This window comes from Balaenoptera borealis (assembly GCF_965194805.1).
Source record: "Balaenoptera borealis genome assembly, chromosome: 20".
Classification (NCBI taxonomy): Eukaryota; Metazoa; Chordata; class Mammalia; order Artiodactyla; family Balaenopteridae; genus Balaenoptera; species Balaenoptera borealis.
The window spans coordinates 9,867,528-9,884,480 of NC_138879.1; the positions used below are offsets into that span (position 1 = coordinate 9,867,528).

The following is a 16,953-nucleotide window of genomic DNA, read 5'->3' on the forward strand; positions in this document are numbered from 1 at the left end:
AGACGGCTGGAAGGCCTGCCTTCTGTGGCACACACATACGAAGGGGTGATCTGAAGTGTGCTACAATGAAAACACAACGTGAAGAGTTTAGGAGGGTTTGGTGGAGGTCTGGAAAAAGTAATGCAATGACCTAAAAACGAGTCTCACATTTAGTTAAATTTTTTTCTTTTTAAAAAATATGGGATGCCTCATGAATTTACATGTCATCCTGGTGTAAGAACCAAGATAATCTTCGTACTGTTCTAATTTTACTCTCTGGGCTGTCAAAGCTAACACTTAGTATTAGCATTTAAACAAATTTCCCTGGAGGGGGAAGCAAATCCAAACTTGGATGCACTTTTAAATTTTCCAGCAGGTTTCCTTTTAACTCTAGCCACTTGGCAATAAAGATGCAGAGCAGAGTGGCCACCTCTGGGGTGAGTAATTTTAGAGCCTTAACTTCGAAGAGTCTACTGGCTTAAAGATACATGAAATGTTGACAAATTCAAGAGACATTTAAAACTCCGACCAGTGAGGTGGTGCTTAAGGAGAATTTATGAACTAAGTCATTATGTATAAACACGAGGACTTAGGATATGCTGTTAAAAGGGAATACGAATCCTACTGCCATCTGAACTAGTCAGAAATTGAAGATTTCATTTCAGCGCTTCCCAGACGTGTCAATAATGGCATAGAGTGTAAGGACTTCTAATCTCACTGGGACCAGGAGCTGAAATAGTAGAGGAGGATCATTCTAATGACACCTCCTGATAATGCAGGAACCCACACGTCAAAAGGCCAAGGCAGAAGAAAACAGAGGAGAGTACTCTCTCAGTGGCCAAAAAATTAACATCATTACATCCGGGGGCTCTCTCTGCGTTCTGAAACGGTTAATGAAATAATCACATGTGCATATGAATGTATAAAAACCTTCGTTTTGGTTACTTGGTCACCTTCATGGCAAGGCATGACCACAAATCTCAGCAATACAAGCTCACTTTTGGCAGAGGGAAGAGGAATAACTTTTAATTTTTCTGAATGAACAAAATCATTAATGTGGCTGATTTGTATCGGAAAGGAGGGGGGAAAACAACCAGCGCCCAAGAATGAGTCAGAGTGCCGTGGATTGTGCTGCAGCCAGGGCCTTGGGTTTGCCATGCACGCTGCCTGTGGGGAGCCAGATGCAGAAGGAAGTGAGGATGCACCGGGGTGGGGGAGGCGGGAGCACCGGATACAAACTCGTGATGGGAAGTAGAGAGAAGGGCACAGCTGGCCGCCCTCCCAGTGGTCCAGGGGGCCGGGAAGGGAAAAGGACCAGGTCCTCCGGGAACTGCCCCAGAGAGGAAATGTGGAGCGCAAACACATGTAGGCAGTACTTATGCGGGCAAGCCTGTCCCCAGGAGTCTCTGTGCGTCCCATGGGGCACTAGCCGTGCATTCACTTCCTTTCTGGAGGCGATCTTGTTAGAACAGTACGAATTCATACCAAAGTCTCTCCTTAGCGCCTCCTGCACCAACCCCCTGTTCGCCACAGTGCAGGCGCGGGTGGGCGAGCGTGCATACACACGTCCTTTCTTTCTAAGTTTCTAAGTTTCTGCGTTAGGAGCCCCAACCCAGACGGCATCACTTACCGAGCTTCAATAGCCAGCCTTCTCGGTCTGGGTTGAAGAAAGTGTGAGTAAGGTCATTCCCATCATCTTCTGGGATTTTAAAGGGTTCGTTTTTTATGCTCTCATACAGATTCTGGGATAAAAGATGACACTGCATGTCTCTGATCCTAGAAATACCTCTCCTCCCGCCCTTTCCCATCATTCATTTAATAAGTGTCACTGTGTGCCACGCACTGGTAGCATGGAGAACATCTCTCCCTTTAGGGGCTCACAGAGACAAGAGAAATAAGATGCCTAATGGACAATTAAGAAAGAAAAGAGATCAGCCCGACTTCCATTCGAGCCTTTAGTTTCAGATTTATAAACCACTTTCCCCCACTGACTCCTCACTGGGCCTCACTACCAATTTCTTAATGAAATTCACATAATTATGTGTATGGTCCGAGTAGACACTGGATGATCCCATGTCCCTCCCGTCTGCTCCATCAGCGCCACCCGGGACCACAGTCTTGAATCAGCGCCAAACTCACCCGGAGCAGCTCCTCGGGCAGGTCTCCCCCGTCGTTGATGCCTCGATTCATGGCGATGAACCTCTCCACGGTGGGCTTGTCTTTGACATTGGGGTTATGCAGGCTGGTGTTCAACATGATGATGGCAAATGAGAGGACGTAACAAGTGTCTAAAAGAGAAAAGCAAAATCCGATAGGAAACATCCCACCCGAAAGAACAAGTAACGCCGGATGAGATAGAGAATAAAAAGCAGTGCTCTCAAAAGAATGGGCAAAATCCAAGCGCCTGGGTATGCTCTAACTGAAAGGTTATATACTGTTCACTGAAAAGAGCAAGGCACGGGAAAGAACATAAAGCATTCAAGACTTAAAGATGTTTATTTCTTCAGATTGTAAAAGAAGAACACATACAGCATAGAAAACCAGAAAAGCACAATGTATAAAAAAGAAGATATAAACTGCCTATAATCTCACCACGTAGTAATAACTTATTTTGCTTTCTTACATAAATGCGCCTACGTGTAAGGTTATCACAAATGTATCTCACAGATACAGACTGTAACACAATTAGAATGAAAACAGATACATTGTTTTGAAGTCTGCTTTTTGGCTAATCTTATTAGCGTTTTTCCATGTCAATAAAGCCTCTTAAAAACATGATTTTTAGTAGTTGCATACTTCATAATTCAGAGGTACCCTAACTTACATTCTTACTACCTTATTGTTAGAATTTGGATAGTTTCCAACCTTTTACTATTATAAATACCATTTAAAGCAATGTTCTTAGGCAAGAACCTAAGCCCTTTTGTTTTAGGAATGACCTAGTACCTAGAAGAGAACCTGGCAGGCACTGCCAACCGCAGGAGAGGACGCCCCCCCCCCCCACCCACCCCGCTCACCTGTTGACTGGAACACCCCGTGGTTGCACTGACAGTAGCGCTGGGCAAACGCCTCCATCATCCGGTCAATCTTCTGGGCCTCTCCCGGCAGCCGGAAGCTCCACAGGAACTGCCTAGGAGGTCAAGACAGGGCAAGTTATGGGACTTGAGGAGATAATTTGTTTCTCCGTGAATGATTTCTGCGGCAAAGGGAGACGTGGGGGACTTCAGCCTTCAGTCAAGTAACTCTGAACAGATGCAGGCTAACTACTCCACATCACCATTCTCTCGATCGGAGAGAATGCATTTAGAAAACAATTAAGATTTTCCTATTCAAAAGAATGGTTCTCCTCCTCAGCCTGATACACGACTGAAATATAGATAATGCTCATTTTAAAAGAACTCCAATTTCCAGAAAAAAAGACGACATAGCAGGAAAAGAGATTTTCTATCAAAGCGTTCATGACTGATCCCTTTAAGTCAAAGAGAGACCTGTGGTCAACAGATTTAACTCTGGATTATTTTCACCTATCTAAATGACAACACAAAAGATGATATCATTTACACTAACGGCAGTGAAAATACCAAATGACAATTTCTCAAAAGACACAGGTAATAGATTTAGCAAAAAAATTAATGCTGAGTTTTTTCCTTCTAAAATGAAGGGCACACTATCTACTTCCTATCCTAGGGCAGGAAATTAAAGGGTTTTCTAAAGCGAAATTGGGAAAGATTCAAAGTGTAAATATTCATCAATTTCCAAAATGTTAAATGAAAGACCTGAGGAACAGTTCTGCAAAATTTGCTTTCAATTTAATTCCCTTTAACCATCCAATCATTTCAATCATAGGCCAACAGACTACTTTCCTTTAAGATGCTTCGAGATACTCAAATAACCGCCAAAGGTAAATTTCATTAAAATGCCAGCCCAGGGCAGACGCATAACCAAAGACCCGCCTCCCGCTCCACAAGTTGCTAGCTTTGAATGCACTCACCGTAAGGCCTGGACGAGGTTGAGATCGGTGAACTCATGTAGCTCCACAAACGCATGAAGAACCTGGATGTTAAACTCATCTCTAGCAAGAGAAACAAAAGATACGGGGGTGGGGGGGGAGAGCAGAAGTCAGACACTGATGCTGAGAATCCAAGGTCATCCCGACCCCCAGCGCGCGGCCGCCTCCCACGCTGAGCGCTGCGGCCCCGTGGCCGGGGCGGGGCGGGCAGCCATCTACCTGCAGCTCTCTGTCTGCTAGCTGAACACAGGAGGAGTCCTTCCGCCCCCAAGCACGCCAGCTGCTGTTCCCCAGCACCCCTCAGGACAAAGCTCGGAGCATCCTGGAGTTTGTTTCTCTAGGTAACTAACTGCTGACCAACCGGCCACAGGTGTCTCCGGAGGCCTTACCTCTCCCCCAGGTAGTCACCGATGGCTGTTTTGTTGAGCCCTTCACCTTTATACAAGAACTGGGCGATGTCTTCACAAGTGTTCTTCAGCAGATCATTCTCTATTAAGAATTGGATCCCCTGGAAAGACAGCAAAGATGCCAATGGTGCCTTAGACCCCAGGAAGGTCCGGAAAGGAGACAAGGGCACAGGAAGAACGGGTGTGGGTGCTCTGGACACAGAGGAAGTATCTACTAAGTAATTCCAAGTTCTGCAGGAAGCAGGGCTCACAACATGAGCTGCACTCTACAAACAGGCAGGTAAGCTGTCTCAGTGCCCCTGGGTTCCAGCTGACACCGTGGAAACCGCCACCTTACAGACTATGGGCTCTGGCTGCTGCCTTTCCACTTACTTTTTTAGGATCCATGTTGAATTTTTTCCTGCCCATGGCTACCTGTTTGTTCCTCTGCATGTTTTTCCTGTAAAACAACCACCACAGCCATTTAAGTACTCCAGGTATTCGAGAATTTTTGAAAGACTGATATGACCCCCACACGCGTCCACTGATTTGCAGGGATTTCTGAGATTTATCCAGGAAAGCACAGGCACACTTAGGTCTAACTATGGAAGGACACTGAAATCCTGACCCTGGCCCCACGCTCATTTGTTCCTCCTACCGCAGTGGGTTTCTTTTTTTAACATGATTTTTTAAAACTTTATTGAGGTATAGTTTACATATCATATAACATACCCATTTTGAGTGCACATCTGAATGATGTTTACTAAGTTTACTAATAAGTTGTGCAACTATCACCATAATCCAGTTTTAGAGCATTTTCAAAACCCCAGAAGTGTATGCTATGTAAGTTAATAGCTTATTGCCTCAATCTGTTCGTCCATTCATCTGCTGGTAGACATTTAAAGCTAATTCCAGTTTTTGGCTATTTTAAATAAGAATACTGTAGATATCCTCGTGCATGTGGGCACGCTCTCATTTCTCTTGAGTAAATACCTGGGAGCTGAATTGCTGGGCACAGCACGGATATATGGTCAACATTATGAGAAACTGCCATCCCGTTTTCCCCAGTGTTTACACTGCTTATTCTCACCAGCTCTCGGCAACTCGAGACGCCACCTGTCTATTTAATGCCAGCCGTCCTAGTGGGTGTGAAGCAGCATCTCCTTATGACTAATGATACTGAGCATTTTTCATGTGTCTATTATATACATATAAAAGTGTTCAAGTTTTTTGCCCATTTTTTAGTTAAGCTGATTTATTTATTTATTTGTTTGTTTGTCTGGCTGCGCCGGGTCTTAGTTGCGGCACGCAGGATCTTCGTTGCCGCGTGCGGGGTCCTTGTTGCAGCGTGCGGGATCTTTTTTAGTTGCGGCATGCGGGATTTTTAGTTGCAGCATGCGGGATCTAGTTCCCTGACCAGGGATCGAACCGGGGCTCCCTGCATTGGGAGCGTGGAGTCTTAACCACTGGACCACGAGGGAAGTCCCTAAGCTGTTTTTTTATTAGTAAGTTTTATGTGTTCTTTCTATAGATATTCTGGATACAGGTCCTTTTTCAAACTCGGGTATTGCAAGCATTTTCTCCTCATCTGTGGTTTGCCTATTCATTTCTTTTAAGAGTATATTTTATAAGAGCAGAAATTGTAAATTCTGATGAACTCCTATTTGTCCATTTCTTTTAAGCTACAGTTTTTTTTTAATGGCAAGTAAGAAAGCTATAATTCAGAACTGACAATGCAGTGACTGGATGTGATGAGCTGGCCGATTTCTGCAGGACATGCAGCTTCACTAATCCCTGATGGCCCTGCCCACACAAGTTTAAAATAACCAAATCAAACAGTCTCATGAAGCCAGACAGGGAGACTCAGGCTTAGAAAAATACAGACATGTAGTGAATTAGAAATAGCCCATTTACGACATTAAGCAGTTAGAAAATGGTCTGGGAACCCCATTCAAAATTAAACTCTCAAAGCAACTAAGATTTCACGTAGTTAAAAGAAGAAAACAACCTGTAGACACCCCTTGTCACTTTGTGCTATAATCTCATTTCTACGTTCTCTTCTCTTAAGTCTTAGGGAGGCACCAGCAAGCTTGTGATGACACCCAGACACAACTGGGCCTCCAGCCTTCTGGAACTGCATTGGCAGCATCCATTAAGCTTTTCCTTTACCGAAAAGGAAAAACAGAAACTCGAGAATAGGTACACAGTGGACAAGAGAAGGGAAGAAATAGTTCACACGACCATTTAAGGGCAGTTTAAGGCTTTGGGGGACCTGCCAAGTTCTCCAGTTCAGCCTTTCCAACAATGTCAAAAGCCCTCACATTTAGAAGTCCCTGCACTGAAGGCAAAAAGTATGGTTACGTACGTGCTTGCTAGGCAAAGAGGGCAGAAAACACGCTTTCTTCTTAAATACACCACGTGTGTACAATTGCAGGCTGGCACTTGGCGATGCTACAACCACAAAACCACTTGGAAGAGGACAGACTCACCTCTCTTCTGTGGACCCCAGGTTTTCAATTTCATTAGCTACTTCTGCTATCTCATCCTTCAGCCTCTGCAAAACACACAGCCCAGAATTACCAGGAGGAAGATACAGATCAAATTAAAATCTCTAAAATCTCACACAACTCCCTCCAACCAAAAACTAAAATAAAGCAAAATGAAATTAAATAAGATGACGCCCCCCCAAAATCTAAAAATTTTTGGAAAATTCATCTATTCAACAAATATTTCTTGGGTTCCTACCAGATAGTAAACATTCTAGGGAATACAAAGGTGAAAAAGATACCTCCTGACCTCAAGGAGTTTACAGTCTAGGACAGAAATTTATAATCATACACACTATGTACAGTATGTATTTTTCCACTGAAAACGGCGGCCTTAACACAGTCTGCTGGAGCACATCTGCAGCTCACTGAACAGCGGGTGACAGAAGATTCCCAGGATAAACCACTCCCCCCAGCGCCCAGGCTGCCCCGCCAGCAGTGCTGGTGCTGGGCCAACAGTGCCGCCAAGTGGCTGGCAAAGGGAACGCTGATCCCAGCTCTGCCTTCCACCCCTCCCCCATCTAAGCAGGCCCTCAGAGTGGACGACTGTCACGCTGGAGGGGGCTTTGAGTGAAGAACCGCTAAGCTTTCCCAGCACTTACCAGTGAAGGAGGAATCAAAGAACTAGGGCCACAGCAAAGTATACTCACACCAACACTAGAGCACACCCTGTCTTTCCGACGATACACTTTGCAGCTTGGGGTTACAGGGTGTGCCCCGCCCACCCCACCCCCCAGCCCCGTCCCTGAGCTCTCAAATGTTTTACAGAGCAGAGAATTCTAAAAGAATTGGCTTCCCCAGGGGCTAAAATCATCCAACTAAGGGCAACCTATCAACAGGTGTTTTCATTCCTATTTTACAGATAAAGAAACTGAAGACCAAAGAGGCAAAATTCTCTATCTAGAATCGCCCTGCCAGAAAGTGGCCGCCAGGATGTGGACATGGGTCTACTTAACCTGAAGCCTGGGTTCTAGTCGCAGTCAGGAGACCTGTCACTCTAGCCTGACAGCCGGCCAGCTGGGTGCAGCTTACAGAGCACTCCTCCTCTCCGAGATTCCACTCTCACTTGTTAAGCAAGGCTGGTTATCAATACCTGCACTTTATCAGAACCGTGGTGAGACCAAGTCAGAAGGTGTCAAGAGAAGACACCTGGTCGAGGTGGCGGCCCGGCTCCTACCTGGATGTCGGCCAGCAGCTCCTGCTTCCTCCGCCGAATGTTCTCCAGCTCCTGGCGCTCGTCTGCAGTCAGGTCACTGGGAACTACAGAAAAGGAGGGGAGGATTACTCAGAAAGCTTTCACCGCGCCAAAAATAAATACAATCCAGAGACCGCAAAAGGACAAAGGTACCACGGAAGAGGTGAGAAGCCAGTGTCGGAAATGAACGACTGCTGGGGACGGATCTGGCTCCCATTCTCCGTCAGGATGACCAAGGTTAGAAAGGATAGTGGATCACAGAGAAGAGCTCTGATAAAGGAACAGCTGTCACAAAAAAACAAGGGAGAAAAGGCTGCCTGAGATGAGATGAGGTTGGCTAGGAATGAAAGGGGAGGACTGTTGGCCAGGCCCTGGCCATTTCCATCCTGAGGGGTGGGGGGCTCAGGCCCCTGGGTTAATCCATCTCTCTAGGCCTCGGCTCCCTCACTGGGTCCAGCCCCGACACAGGGCGATGTCCATGACCCTAGAGGGGAGGGGGAGGCAACAGAGAAGCAATGTGAATGACAGTTCTGTGACATTCTGGAGTGGGAAGGGGAGAGACTAGTATGTACAGAGAAAAAAAATCTAGAAGGACACACCCCCAAACTGAAACAATGTTTAACTCTGAGGATGGGGTTATGGGGACTTTTCTCTCTGCTTTATACCCTTTAACATTTTTTGAATCATATTTTTAAATGAGCTCTTTTCATCAGAACAAAGTTACTTAATTCCCCATCACAGTTCTCACCACAAAACGCTTCCACATTCCTCAAGACTCCATCTCCTCTAAAAGCAGGGGCTCGGGGTAGGAAGGCCCTACAACGGTCCTTCTGAGCGCGCGGGCAGCCAGTGGTCGATGGAAGAACAGGCGTTGGCATCAGGCATGCCCGGCTCCAATCCCAGATCCAACCCACCACACAGCACTCAGGCCACTTTGCACAGTTACTGAACCTATTCAGGCCACGTTCAGCACCAATAAAATGGGGACACCCTCGCCCATGCACTGGCTGCTGTGAGGGTGAAGTCCCATAGTCACTGAAGCGCACCCCATCCCGCCTGGGGCTTAGGAGGGGCTCACAAGTGTTGGTCCCATTCCCTTGGGGGCCACAGCAAAGGGCCCCATGTTGCCAGACGGGAGGGGCAGTACCTGGATGCTTCTATCCTTCGCGCAGGCGCCTCAGTAAGTGAGAACGGCTCCGTATGATGTGGTGGTCACAAGCCGAGTGTGGGTAGGAAGCACTTGAAATGTGATTAAGCCCAGTTTGAGATGGGCTGTGTGTGTAAAATACACACCAGATTTTGTACCAAAAGAGTAACATATCTCTTTAATACTTTTTTGTATTGATTACACATTGAAATGATAAGTTGGTAAATAAAATATATTATTTTAATTGTGCTCACAGGGGCTGCTGGAGAGTAACACTGCATTTGTGGCTCATATTACGTTTCTACTGGGCAGCACAGTGGAACAGTTCTGCTTGAAGGCATAGCAGGGTGCACGACTTGCCAAGCATGGCACTGAAACTGAATCTACTGCGATCTACTCTCTGTAGTACTGAATCTACTCTCCCCAAATATATCATAAAAATCATGTAAGACAATAGAAGAGGGTAGAAACAACAGACCACGATTAAGTCTCAGCACAGGTTAGTTAGTTACATTAGGTTCTACGCTGATTCTTCCTTTTTTATCCAGCTTTTCCCCACCCTTGTCTAGAAAAGTGTCTTTTTTAAAAAAATAAATTTATTCATTTTTATTTATTTTTCTTTTTTTTTTAACATCTTTATTAGAGTATAATTGCTTTACAATGGTGTGTTAGTTTCTGCTTTATAACAAAGTGAATCAGTTATACGTATACATATGTCCCCATATCTCTTCCCTCTTGCATCTCTCTCCCTTCCATCCTCCCTATCCCACCCCTCTAGGTGGTCACAAAGCACAGAGCTGATCTCCTGCTGCTATGCGGCTGCTTCCCACTAGCTATCTATTTTACGTTTCGTAGTGTATATATGTCCATGCCACTCTCTCTCTTTGTCCCAGCTTACACTTCCCCCTCCCCGTATCCTCAAGTCCATTCTCTAGTAGGTCTGCATCTTTATTCCCGTCTTGCCCCTAGGTTCTTCTGACCATTTTTTTTTCTTTTTTTTTTTTTAGATTCCATATATATATGTGTTAGCATATGGTATTTGTTTTTCTCTTTCTGACTTACTTCACGCTGTATGACAGTCTCTAGGTCCATCCACCTCACTACAAATAACTCAGTTTCGTTCCTTTTTATGGCTGAGTAATATTCCATTGTATATATGTGCCACATCTTCTTTATCCATTCATCTGTCGATGGACACTTAGGTTGCTTCCATGTCCTGGCTATTGTAAATAGAGTTGCAATGAACATTTTGGTACATGACTCTTTTTGAATTATGGTTTTCTCAGGGTATATGCCCAGTAGTGGGATTGCTGGGTTGTATGGTAGTTCTATTTTTAGTTTTTTAAGGAACCTCCATACTGTTCTCCATAGTGGCTGTATCAATTTACATTCCCACCAACAGTGCAAGAGGGTTCCCTTTTCTCCACACCCTCTCCAGCATTTATTGTTTGTAGATTTTTTGATGATGGCCATTCTGACCGGTGTGAGATGATATCTCATTGTAGTTTTGATTTGCATTTCTCTAATGATTAATGATGTTGAGCATTCTTTCATGTGTTTGTTGGCAATCTGTATATCTTCTTTGGACAAATGTCTATTTAGGTCTTCTGCCCATTTTTGGATTGGGTTGTTTGTTTTTTTGATATTGAGCTGCATGAGTTGCTTGTATGTTTTGGAGATTAATCCTTTGTCAGTTGCTTCATTTGCAAATATTTTCTCCCATTCTGAGGGTTGTCTTTTCGTCTTGTTTATGGTTTCCTTTGCTGTGCAAAAGCTTTTAAGTTTCATTAGGTCCCACTTGTTTAGTTTTGTTTTTATTTCCATTTCTCTAGGAGGTGGATCAAAAAGGATCTTGCTGTGATTTATGTCATAGAGTGTTCTGCCTATGTTTTCTTCTAAGAGTTTGATGATGTCTGGCCTTACATTTAGGTCTTTAATCCATTTTGAGTTTATTTTTGTGTACGGTGTTAAGGAGTGTTCTAATTTCATTCTTTTACATGTAGCTGTCCAGTTTTCCCAGTACCACTTATTGAAGAGGCTGTCTTTTCTCCACTGTATATTTATTTTTGGCTGCATTGGGTCTTCGTTGCTGCACACAGGCTCTCTAGTTGCGGCGAGCGGGGGCTACTCTTGGTTGCGGTGTGCAGGCTTCTCATTGCGGTGGCTTCTCTCATTGCAGAGCACGGGCTCTAGGTATGCAGGCTTCAGTAGTTGTGGCACGCAGGCTCAGTAGTTGTGGCTCACGGGCTTAGCTGCTCTGCAGCATGTGGGATCTTCCCGGACCAGGGCTCAAACCCGTGTCCCCTGCATTGGCAGGCGGATTCCCAACCACTGCGCCACCAGGAAAGTCCCTAGAAAAGTGTCTTTTAAACTTCTCCAAGACCCACAGTTAAGAAATGTATTTGATTTCACGACCCAATCTCCCCCATACACAACAGTATCAAAAATAATACCCTTGGGACTTCCCCGGTGGTCCAATGGTTAAGACTCCATGCTTCCACTGCAGGGGGCATGTGTTTGATCCCTGATTGGGAAACTAAGATCCCACATGCCGCACAGTGCAGCCAAAAAAAGAAAACAAAAACAAAAACAAACCCCTCACCACGTGAAATCCATTGACATTTTCTACTGTTTTACTCTTAGTTTTCCTAACAGCGGCTGTGGCCCACGAAACTGATTTCGTAGCCTAATGAACGCACTGAGTCCTGTAGTTTGAAATACACTCCTAATTCACTAGAGGCTGGAAGACAGAGCCATCCAGAGATTCCAACAGACCACCTACACCCAGCCCAGGCCTTCCAAGTGCGGCCTCAACTGTGTCTCTGTGAACTCAGGGGTGAGCATTCCAACAGCTACTTGAGGAGAAAGTTAACTAACAACAGATCAGTTCTAGTTAGAGCGAAAACCACTCTAAGAAACAACACAAACTCTACTGACTCATACCCCATTCTAGAGAAAAGCACGCCTAAAGGAGTTCACTCTGCTTCTTCTGGACTTCACAAACCAGAAAAATTTCTAGTCCATGAAGATGAGAAGTTCCCTTTAAGAAACTAATTTCCTGAGCTTCTAACATAACATGGTTTTGCAAATTTGAGGCAATAGTTCATTTCTTTAATAGCTATTCCATGGGGGAATGAATAACCAGGCTTTGACTCTGAACCACAGAGAAGGCTTGATCAGATCACTAAGGAGTCTCGCCCCAATCAGAGGCAAGACTACGGTCCTCATAACAAGGCTGATGAAAAACAGAACCATGATGTGAAAAATTTGTATCTCAAGACTGCTGGATACCCTGAGAAGCCAATTTCTATTGTTCCAAACTGGAAACTCTCAGTGGTGGCTTCCTTTTCAGAATCTAAGCACCCAGCCATTCTGGGTTAGCCTTCGCACAAGACAGTTTTTCTGGAAGGTCACAATCTAGTTTCTGCAGCAGAAGTTCAAAATGTGCCTGCGGTCCTCCACCTTCTGAGATGCTGCTTTAGAGAGAGTAAAGGAATTAAAAAAGGTACAATCCTGCAATACCACAGAGTACGGGGAGAGGGGCCATCGGCAAAAGAGGCCTCCACGAATTTCCAGGGCAGAGCGCCAACACCTCCCTCTGAAAGCAGACTCCACGAGGGCAGGGACCTTGCATGCCTGACACTGCCGTGTTCGCAGCACCCAGCACAGTGTCTGGCACCCAGAGGTTCTGAATATATATTTGTCCCCAGGCAAAAACAAAGGAGCTGGACCGGCACGCGGAGAGCAAGCATGGGAGAGGGTGCCCAGGGCGGAGCCTCGATTCCTGTATTTGGGAGGCCTGGTACTGCCCTGTGGAGAGCAGACTTATGCCCCAGGCCCGTCCCCACACTTGGAGCTCCCACTCAGCCCATCCACCGTATCATTCTTCCGCTCACAGAGATGGCTGAACCTCCGGCCCGAATGGCAACCAGCAGGGCAGGGAGCAGATAATCTACCCTGGAGCAGACAGAGATAATTAAGGGAACAGAAGGAAACTTTGAAAGAACAGGAAACTATGAAAAGGAGACAATTACAGAAAAAGAATAAGCTCTTGGAAATTAAACATATTTTGCCCCTCTAGCCTCTCCCAAAATAAAAAAAGTCAATAAAAGGATAAAAGATGAAGCTGAGGCACTCCTACAGAACAAAGTGCAAAAAAAAAGACTTGAAAAAAGAAGCAAAACAAAATATAAGCAAGAAGTCAGTCCATTCAGTATAATAAAGTTTTTTTTAATCTCAGAGAAGTCCTCAGAGTAAAGTTCAGAAGTTGAAGGATTAAAGACGATCCTAAAACCTCGATGAGGAGTAAAGAGGGGAACCAGACCACCCACAAAACAAGAATCGGGCTGGAGCAACAGAGATCCCGCAAGACAGTGGAAGGGGCTTTCAAAGTTCTAAACAAAAACGATTCTGACCCGACACGCACGCACGCTCACAGTGTGGAGAGGATCCGATTAGAACAAGAGGCCAATGGGCTGCAAGAAGACCATCCTCAGGAAGAGTGGACGAGAGAATGAATGGGAAAGAGCTGGAGTGTTTACGATGGGAGAAGGCATCACTTGGGTCTCCTCTCAACAGAAGAACAAGGTAGCTAGAAACAGGAAAAACAAAGGCTAGAGGGAATCAGGGTTCAAGCCACATGCCAACGGGAGGCAAGAAAGGAGGCATCGACCTTGGTGCTGGGAAGAGCTCCCAGGAGGGCGCACACTCCTGTCGCGGGGAGGGTACCAGTGGGGAGCACGTGGCACAGAGGCCACTTCAGGTTCCAGGACAAAAGCTGTATGTAGTCAGCTGTGAGCATGCTGAAATGGGGAAAGAGCTGACAGAGGTGTGAGGGCCCGAGAGAGGCAAGGAGCACACGAAGGGCAAGCGGGGTCCCCGCACCTCCTCTTACAAAGGAGCAGGAGGCACGCGTGAAAGATCACAGACAGAAATCAAGGTTGTGAATGCGTGTATGAGAGTCTCAAAGATGAAAATTAAGCGACCAGACATTTGTGAAAAACTATCAAAAATGGACAGGGAGAGAGTGAAGGAAAGAATGCTGCAAGTGAAGGAAATCAGGAGATAATCTTTGACTTTGATAAAATAATCAGCAGGAAGAGAATATCAATACAAACCTGGCAGCATCTACCAGAAGATCAAAAACCAGAAAAAGTTCATTATGAGTGGTTGCTTCTGGGTAGGGGGGTCTGGGAATGGAGAGAGATGGGGCACATGAGCTCCTGAATACTTGCTTAAAAAAATACAGTTAAGTACTACTGCATTTTTTAAATGAAAAATAAAAATGTTAGTCTATGGTCACTAGAAAAAGACAGGCCTTCTATTGGGCTGGCCAAAAAGTTCGTTCGGGATTTTCCATAACATCTTATGGAACATCAATACGTCCTGGTGGTCAGATGGAAGATACTTCTAGCCAATGTGCAGTTAGAACCAGCAAGGCATTTATCCACATTTACTTTGAAGCTGTCTCCTGACATTAACCACGCGATTTCTAAATCGCTTCTCCATTCCACACTTAGTACCCTTAAATCACAGCACTGCTTCCCTTTTGGTTCAACAAATCACCTAAGAACTTACCACAAAAAAAAAAAAAAAGAAGCAGATTTAGATCTCATTTTTCTAGTGGAATTTTGCTCTGAGGTGAGAAAAAAAAATCCAGCATTTTAACAAATGTATTTTCCTCTGCTTAAACTTATCAATGCAACACCAAATTTTCAACTCAAGCCCTCATTCTCATGTTGCCCATGAGGAAAAGAAAAATTCCACAGACAAAATGCTTAATTTCATTTAACAACATGAAGAATCAAAACCACGGCTGGAGAGCCAGAGGAGTAAGTGATCCCTAGGATCCTAGCTGGCGTCTCAAGGACCCTGGAAGGCTGCCACCAGGACACGACAGGAACAGCTGGTACTCAGAAACCACCACATCCACTCGGCACCCCGAGTTTCTGAGAAAGCAGCGTGGGCCCCTGGGAAAGGCATCTATCTACCCAAGCCCTGGCGTAGCCATTAGGGTTAAACTGTAAAAGATCTGATGGGCCAGATGGCAGATCAACAAACAACTCCTCCCCCCGCACCCCCACCCCCCGACTGCCACGTGCTGCAGCCACGCTTCTGTGCCAGGAAGGCAGCTAAACCCTCTTCTCCTGAAAAGAATGGCAACTAGGGAGGCAGCGGCCTGCGCATAAAGGACACGGGGCAGAGGGCCTGGAGGCCTTGGGATTTCGTGCCTGCAAAGGTTAATTTCAATACAAGGTGTCCTGCTTCCAGCACGGGGACCAGTCCAGCAGCAGCCCCTCACCATTCCCTTGCAGAGCTCCAATTTAATGAAGGGGATTAAAGAGCCTACAACAACAAGAGACCATTGTGCTCGGCTGTGAATAGAAAAGCCACACAAGGGGACCTTCTATTTATTTCTTTATTTAAATGTTGCTCTGCGGATTTAACCGGCAGAAACCCAGAGCAGCAATGTGCTCCATCCAGCGCATACAAAGGAGGCTCTCTTAAAGGGACAGCGCCCTCCTTCCGGGCTGGGGGCGGGTAGATATGCACATGCGGCATCGCTAGGTGCAGCTTCTCCCTCTCCAGCGGTCACAATCATGGGCAGGTGCCCAGAGACCTGCCATGAAGTCCAACTGAAAAGGCAGATCTTCTGACAGCAGTTTCTGCTCAACAGGAATACAGGCGGCTGCCAGCCAGAAGGGACCACGTTGTCTGCCCTTCGTCCCCAGGGGTGACAAATATCAAAGTGTTGGAGGTGCACTTCAGGGCCCAGACACAGCTCCCTGAGGTCCTCCAGCTATACCAGGTCCCTCTGCCTAGCTTTAAAATACATCATTTGCCTTATTTTTTCCACCATAATCATCAACCATCATCCTTCTTATATATAGCCCTTGCCTTTCGGTGGATAAGAAGGGTCTAAATTTAAACTACCACAGCAGGGAAACATTTAAAAAGGTGAGGCCAAGAGTCCATAAGGCCCTCCCTTTTCCCCACGTGTGGAGAAAGTAGACAGACAGGTCTGGTCTCCACGCAGCCCAGGTCGGTGTACAGAAGAAGCGCTTCCAGGCCTCCGGAGCCTGCGCCGGCCAGGGTGCCCTGCTAAGCAAGGCCAGACCCTTTCCAGGCTGGAGTTTCATGAAACTGAAAACACACACAGCCTCAGAAACCACCTGCCCACCTGGAGCCACAGCAGCCTGGTAAAGTAAAGCATGAGGATTAGCAGACGCAAACTATTATACACAGAATGGAGAAACAACAAGGTCCTACTGTATAGCACAGGGAACCATATTCAATATCCTATGATAAACCACAATGGAAAAGAATATGAAAAAGAATACACACACACACACACGTATATATATAACTGAATCACTTTGCTGTACAGCAGAAATTAACACAACATTGTAAATCAACTATATTTCAGTAAAATAAATGTTCTTAAAAAAGAAAGAAAGGTAAAGTAAAGCACTGGGCCTTCCTGTACCCTCTCCAGAAACTGTTACCAGCTCCAGAGGGAACATGAGCTATTTACAAACAGCTCTTGGGTTCAAGAGCGCAAATCTGGGAAGCTGCCCACGGAGTGAAGGCGGTGTGCCTCCAAAGACAAAGATCAAAGGGCCTGCGTACAGAACTCACGGTGTGGTGGGTGCTGCTCATACCACCAGGCACTTTCTGAATCAGCCTGTGCA

General features: G+C 45.7%; 1 protein-coding gene across 3 annotated transcripts in view; it reads right to left on the reverse strand.

Annotated features, from left to right (window-relative positions):
- Positions 1–16,953, reverse strand: part of CYTH1 (cytohesin 1) — a 79,963-nt gene that overhangs the window by 13,804 nt on the left and 49,206 nt on the right. For 2 of the 3 annotated variants that reach the window (XM_082372779.1, XM_082372778.1), the window contains exons 2-9: positions 8,098–8,180; positions 6,864–6,928; positions 4,768–4,834; positions 4,378–4,496; positions 3,971–4,051; positions 2,997–3,109; positions 2,119–2,267; positions 1,609–1,721 (exon numbers count right to left, since the gene is read on the reverse strand). In XM_082372779.1, the coding sequence (XP_082228905.1) occupies positions 1,609–1,721; positions 2,119–2,267; positions 2,997–3,109; positions 3,971–4,051; positions 4,378–4,496; positions 4,768–4,834; positions 6,864–6,928; positions 8,098–8,180 (790 nt within the window). The remainder of the gene's footprint in view (positions 1–1,608; positions 1,722–2,118; positions 2,268–2,996; positions 3,110–3,970; positions 4,052–4,377; positions 4,497–4,767; positions 4,835–6,863; positions 6,929–8,097; positions 8,181–16,953) is intronic. The other variant, XM_082372777.1, reaches the window with a different exon arrangement.